This window comes from Lepeophtheirus salmonis, chromosome 3 (genome assembly GCF_016086655.4).
Source record: "Lepeophtheirus salmonis chromosome 3, UVic_Lsal_1.4, whole genome shotgun sequence".
NCBI lineage: Eukaryota > Metazoa > Arthropoda > Copepoda > Siphonostomatoida > Caligidae > Lepeophtheirus > Lepeophtheirus salmonis.
In genome coordinates, this window is record NC_052133.2 from 19,788,024 (window position 1) to 19,795,372 (window position 7,349).

The 7,349-nt window shown below is 31.1% G+C and overlaps 1 protein-coding gene across 1 annotated transcript in view; it reads right to left on the reverse strand.

The window, feature by feature from the left end:
* The window catches only part of hig (hikaru genki), a 76,761-nt gene that overhangs the window by 1,589 nt on the left and 67,823 nt on the right, over nt 1–7,349 (reverse strand). Inside the window, exons 5-6 of the mRNA XM_040707811.2 lie at nt 6,427–6,482; nt 3–141 (exon numbers count right to left, since the gene is read on the reverse strand). Of these exons, the coding sequence (XP_040563745.2) occupies nt 3–141; nt 6,427–6,482 (195 nt within the window). The remainder of the gene's footprint in view (nt 1–2; nt 142–6,426; nt 6,483–7,349) is intronic.

Genomic DNA, 7,349 nt, shown 5'->3' on the forward strand with positions numbered 1-7,349 from the left:
ACCATTTCTGAGACATAAGAGAGATGAAGGTCCAACGAGTTTAAATCCTCTGGGACAACTGAAAGCTGCAATGGAACCAACTTTGTGACTACGAAGTCGGCTTTCTAATTCTACGTCGGATATTTCAAATTTTGGACATTCAACATCTAAAAAAATAAATTTAACTATTTAGATTTATTCTATAAAATTATGTGTATATTTATATATAAATGTATATATAATTTTGGCTGCCAAAAGTAAAGTTTGTGGAGTTATTTTTCTTAAATATGAGTCTAAATTATAAAAGCATTTTTCAATTACTTATATTTTTTAGTAAATTATTCAGATAAATCTGTAGGAGTCGCTACAATTTGAATTTAAAGTTTGTAAAAATTTAAAGTCATACTTAAAGGATATAAATACGATAGAAAAATATATTTGGATATACATTTTGAGATAAATGGTACATTTAATTTAAATAAAGATCTTAAACTATCATAAATATTCGTGACGTATCAAAATATGTTGGACACTTTAATATATAGTCCAAAATTGACTAAAATATGTAAATATGAAATATTATAACGAGTATATTTACGAATTAATTATATACAACTATAATATTTGATACTAGATTTTTAGAATCCTTGATTTGAGAATTAACAAAAATATAATAGTATATATGTATCATTCAACGGAAAAAAATATAAATTACTTACTCATGATAATCCATCAAAAAGTACAAAAAAGAATTGCTTTTTGAATCATTACACTTTGTTTTTTCAAAAGTATTTTATTGAGAAAATTTTATATTTTTTAATAAAAATCTGGATAAATATTTAGAAAATTATTTTATTTGAAACATTTTCTCAATTTTTTTAACTCAAAAATCTTGATAAAACAAGCAATTTATTTCGATTTTGACCAATTTTAAATAACTAAAAATTACTCGTAAAAATAGACAAAAAAAAATTTGCAAATTCTGATATGAATTAGCTTATTTGGCATTATTTAATTAAATTATAATATTAAAGTTGTGTCACTTTCTAGATTTTATTGGAAAATTGGTTTTGTGCTAACGCAATTCATATTTTCTATATGATTTCAAGGAAAATTTATTTATAGAGCAATAATATCTGTGAAATATCTTTATTCTGTGCGCTCATGTATAATATTACAAAAAATAAAATAATATTAGTCATTGTGATTACTGGATGCTGTTCGTTAAAATACAATATACATAAATAAATATTTGCCTTTAATTTTGTGTTCGATTAAAATTAATTCAATCAATAAAAAAATGCATTTTTATCTATTTTAAAACTTCTAACAAACATTTAGATAGTAGGTGATTTATTAGTAAACATCGATCAACCAAATAAATAGTTTTATGCTAGGTTAGAGCTAAGATTTTTTCTTTTTAATGTAATGTCTTAAATAAGGTTTTATGACCATTTTGTGTTTCTAAACTTTGGTAATATTTAGTTATATAATGTTAGTATTTTTTTTACAGAAATATTTTATCTAATTCTAAAAAGTCCTTTTTTTATGGTATTTTTTTTTAAAAGGTCTGTATTTCTATTTTACTCCCCCTAACCCTTGGTTATATAAATTCATTGTTTCTAATATATTGAAGCCCTCAATTTTTTTTTGTTAAATGCATCCCTTATATGAGTATGGCTGAAAGGAAGAAATTGCATATATGCAGACAAACCAACATATCTCCCTATAGTTTAATAATGTGAATTAGTGAATACATATGTCAATAATGGATGTGAAAACAAGGGCAGAATTAGATAGTTACATACTTTAAGTTGCGTAGTCTCGTGCGAAGCACGAAACAGTCTCAAATGAAATTTCAGGGGACCTTTCGGTATGTAAATAGAGGTGGGATAAATTTGGTGGTGGTGGGTTTGATCCCATTTTGGAGCTAGGTCATACCCGAAAACAACCCAAACATTTGGGGACACATATGGGTTGTGAGGAGCTCTTAGTGGTTGCTTAAATAGTGGCGGTGGGTTTCATCCCATTTTGGGACACGGGGGTAACTGAAAATAGACCCAACATATATACAGGGGATTGGGAGGGCCCCTTACTGGTAGTTTGTATAGAAATTGTGCTGTTGGGTTATGTTTTAGGCGGGAAATGGCTGAATGGGAATTTCTGCAACACCATATGTGGTAGTCCTTTATTTTATAATCTACAGTCGACCTTCTGTCAGTCGACGTATTGTCTGGTCGATGTTTTGTCTATTCGACGTTTAGTTTATTCGACGTTCTGCCCATTCGACGTTGTGTCGGTCGACGTTTTGATAGTCGACATTTTGTCCACGCACCCTTTTGTAGAGCGGGAGAAGGATACAATTGTATTTTTTCGCTTCAAAAATCTCACCCATAATAATAACAAGAGTCGAAATATAAACTTAGCACAGTAAAAAAAAAAATAATATTTTACAATTCGAGGCGATTATTTCTTTTATCCATTGATGTGTTTTTTCCCCCTTTCCTTAAAGTATCTTTGATGGAACTTAATAACCCTCGTAGAGTCATCAACAATCCTTGCAAAAATTATATTTTATTAACATGTGTTAAGAAATTTTATAGTATAAAACAAATATATTTTTAATTTACACTTAAAGCAATAAATTCTTATACGTAAAAAAGTACGCTACAACCAATTGTTGACAAAATAGCTCAAAACCAAACCAGGTAATTTTACATTAATCTATATGCTGACTAGATTTTTTGTTCAAATTTTCGAATAACTTGGGTAACTACATCACAACTTTATTGTGATTATTGTATAAAAATATCACCGACTAAATGACCTCAGCATATTAGTCATAAATAAATTATTTCGAAAATGTATCTAACTGTGACTCTGTGAGAATAAAGAACCAGTAATTTGACGTATGGATGAAATTTAAATACCTGAAAAGCAATTATTATCCGCAACCAAAAAAAAAAAAAAAATATAAGCAGAAATATAAGGCTCTATGAAAATACAGTTCAAAACTAATTTCCAATATGTGGTTAAATACTATAGATATTTAACCACATTGATTATTCTATATTTACTAATCCACAAGCAATAACAACTTCGATACGCCAGCAAACAGATTGACAGCTATAGACGATGAAAACCGTGTTCATGGGGTTACTCGCGGAATCCGATTTAAAATGGATGTTCTGGCAGACATTTTTATTCAAAATACTCCAAACAGCAAAGTCTAGGGAGTTGTAGTCAGGGCTGATCAGGGTCAAATGGAGGCAGACTAGAAGTAAGCCAGATTGTTACTGCAAAAGTTTTTGTTCTTCCTGCCTGTATAGAGCTGTAATAAACTACTTGATACTAACACAGGTGCGAAGAAGATTATATACGCGTTGTCTTTTTTGTAATTGTTCCGACATATTTATACATAGAGACATGGGATAAAAACAAACCTTGTGTATTTTTGTTTCAGCTCTGATTTGCTCGCGTATTAAAATATCGCAATTAAACAATAAAACAGTAATTAACTGCTACTTCAAGTCTTAGGTTCCACTCCGTACTTCAACGGATGCTCTGTTTTTGTTTGAGCTCCTTTTTCAACGATTTGTGATCCTACACTATGGTAAATATCAGGATAAAACATTTTTTAAACAGTGAAATATATCAGTAAATATACTCTATGCAGAATCCTTGATGAAGATTATGATGAAATGAGTCCCTGCAGTCTTTGACCAGACGTAATGTACTATTTAATTGAAGGCATAAATCAAAAATATGCTTGGAAAAGTTATAATACATATATTTATAGGTATGAGTATTTTGAGAAATAAATAATTTTTTATCTGATTTTGTAAAAGACATTTCTGCAAAATGCACTTTTGATCTGCAAGCATATACATTATACTGGTTCTTAGATATAATTTTTTTCGAAATGGTGCAGGAAATTCTCCTTAAATGTAATTGTTGGTAAAAAACAAACAAAAAAACAAAACATTAAGAAATACGGCGAAGTCCATACAATTTTCTTGGCTTAGAACAATTTTGGGGCTAATCCTGGGATACTATTTTGTAGAAAATAACTTTCAATGCCCCAGTATAGCTTATTTTAGATATACTTAGGAATTATGCTTATCGAGAAGGGTTTTCTTGGAATTCCTTTTTGTCAGCTGCTCTTCCAATGTTGGGTAATAATGAGTCTATGAATTTTAATGACCTCTTCATAAATAGAGATGAGATGATGAAGCATTTGGAAAATACTTCTAAGGAGAAAATATATTCAAGCCTAAGACTGACATCTTATAATTTATAAAAAATGATTATTTTAAATAAATAAAGGATCTTTTAAAAGTTTTAATACTTATTGAACGTTTGCGAATTCAATTAAAATAGTCATGTTTTAAAAATTGCTTTAATTTTACTTTTAGGGACTTTTTTTTCAGTAAAGATGCAATACATTTCTCAAAATTATGGAATTGAATTTGTCACAAAATTATGATATTTAGAAACTTAAAGGCTGGTTGCAACTTAAAACAATAAAAGCACAGCAAGGAAGCACATTATACACTAGGTATAGTAAAAATAAGTACAGGGAGCGGGGATCAGATTTTCGCCTACTTTAAGTCTTGATAACTTGAAGACAACATTATCAAATAAAAAAAAAGTTACCAAATAGGAAAGCTATTCTCGTCAGCTTACAATACGTAGTTCAGTTAGCATCATGCCGTCATCATATGAGGAGATAAAGAGCTATAAGTGGAACGAGGAGCTTTCGAGGTCCGCCGTAGTCATGGCATTGGTTAATAATGGAGGTGAAATCTCCAATTCAACGATTGCTTCAACCTTAGGAGTGAATTTACGGACTGTTCAGCGTATCCGTAAGAAGCTAGAGGACACCTGGGATGTTGATACCACCATAAAGAGGGTACCCAAGGAGGAGGGCGCCGAAAGGAAGGTCAGGGGCACCGACTTTGTCGACATGGTGAAAATGATGGTTGAGGATGACCCTACCAGGTCCATGAAGGCGGGAGACAGACCCTGGGTGTGGCAACAGGACTCAGCACCCTGCAATGTGTCCAAAATCTCCATGTAGTGGTTAACCGAGAACTGTTATGACGTCGTAACCAAGGATTTGTGGCCTCCTAACTCTCACGACCTTAATCCTTTGGACTATTTTGTCGGGGGCTATGTCGAGAGACATACCAACAGACATCCCCATAGCACCAAGGCCAGCCTGATGGACTCCATCAAGGAGGTATTCGGCAACATGGACAATGAGATGGTCAGAAGAGCCTGCCGCCGGTTCAGAGGCCGTATTGAGGCTGTTATTGAAGCCAACGGTGATTATATCGAATGAATGGCTACTCTATACTTATATGCTCGTCATAGTTTTGATTTTCAATAAAAAAGTTAAAAAATGTATATTTTGTGTTGTTTTTTGTAGAAATTTTTTTGGCGACAATTTGATCCCCGCTCCCTGTACATAGTTTTTCCTGTAAATGGTTTAATAATTGGGTTGTATACGCACGATAGGTTTTGTGATGATGTTTGAAAGATAGGAATTCGTAGTAAAATACTTTTATAAAGAGTTTTTGTGATTGTTTGTGACTTATTATTATTTGAGCGTCCCCTAAAGATAGACACCAGCAAAGGAGAAAAACTGCCAAATCTTACATTTCGTTTTCGCAATCCAGGATGCTGAAAATGGGAATAGTATACTACAGTCCTAATAATAATGTAAGAGCCAATAACGCGTTATTCTGGTTTCCTCGATTCCGTTCCGGTAATTTTGAACGAGTGAATAAAATAATGGAACTCGTTGAGTCTGATCGCCATGTAAGCACTGTACGCTCAGCGCCTCATATTAAAAAAAAAAAGGTGTAAATTCATATTTGGATGTAAATACAAAGGACTTTTTAGCGTTCTATTTTTGTTGTTTTTGTCAACCTGAACAATGTTTTTTATTATCTTCTCAAGCATTTATTATTATATTTTTATTCCAGAGGAGAGAAAATCTAAGTATTGAGTAATTGCTTGTGAGTTTGCACTTGAAAAACATTGAGTATCACTAAAGATTTCTTGGGTAGTTATTTTCTATAATAATAAAGCAAATATATAATATTAAACTAAAGTTTCTCTCCTTTTATACGTTTAATAACACTGGAAAATCCCGGGTACTAAAACTCGTTCATCAACATGGCTTAAACTGTATCTTTCTTCATTTGTTACTCATGGGAACATTTTTTACATTTTCAAAAAATATATTTTTATGAACCAGTCTACTATACCTACATGTTACATTATGCATAAACATTACGTGCTCTCTCAAGAGACTGCCAAGTTTTAGAAATACTTTTTTGTCATTTCATTATGGACTTACCTGTAATAACAACTCGAATAGAATTCATTTTTCCATGAGGATTTTTACATGTGAAAACATTGCTATCTTCCTTTTTTAACATAGTATAAGCTTAAACGATAGTGCCAGTCGCGATCTACTTCCATCACGGACCATCCTACGGAATAATCATAAAAAAAGATTTGTCAAAAATATATTTAGTTTTATAAATTGATAAATTAAGATGGGAAAAAATCATTTCTGTTATCTCAATAAAGAATGGATTTATTTGTCGATTGAGACATATATAAATAAGATATATAAGTGTATATCCTGAAGATATATTTTAACCATTACATATATCTCTACATATAATATTCCCCTTTATTAGCCTTGTTTCTACGATTCTAATATCATTGTTATATATTCTTAAAGAGCTGTTTGTCAATAAGTATATACTCACACACACACACACAAAAGATTAGGGAGGATTATAGAAAAGCCTTGACAGTCTTTATAATAGAATTCGTATATTATCATTAGTTAAAGAGTAAGAAGCTGTTTAGGTGTCTAAGAAACGTAAAAATACATAATTTATAAATATCCCAAATCCAAAAAAATAATATCCGTCTAGCATAGATTACTTCCATATAAACATAAGTTATATTCATTAAATAAGTTCCAAAATGCATACAAAGTGAACATTATTTATATTTATATAGGACGGCATTAACTCTTACTAACAAAAAAAAAAAAGTATTGGTTATTATATCGTCATTTGTTGATTTTTCTGCTTATTTTTCTCTTATGAGCGTTGATTGGTTCAATTTGAATCAGCTCTTATTAAGCTTCAAACAATTTTCAACAAATATTGAGCAATAATTCCATTTGCGTTGTTAGTCTTTTTTTTCGGGGGGGGGTCTCATTTTCCTTCTCTCCTTCTCTTTGTCTCTTCTCCCTCTCCCTCTTTCTATATTACTATTTCAGTCTTTTCTATTCTACCTTCATTCTTTGTTTCTATCTCTTTCTATTCAGCCCTGCAACA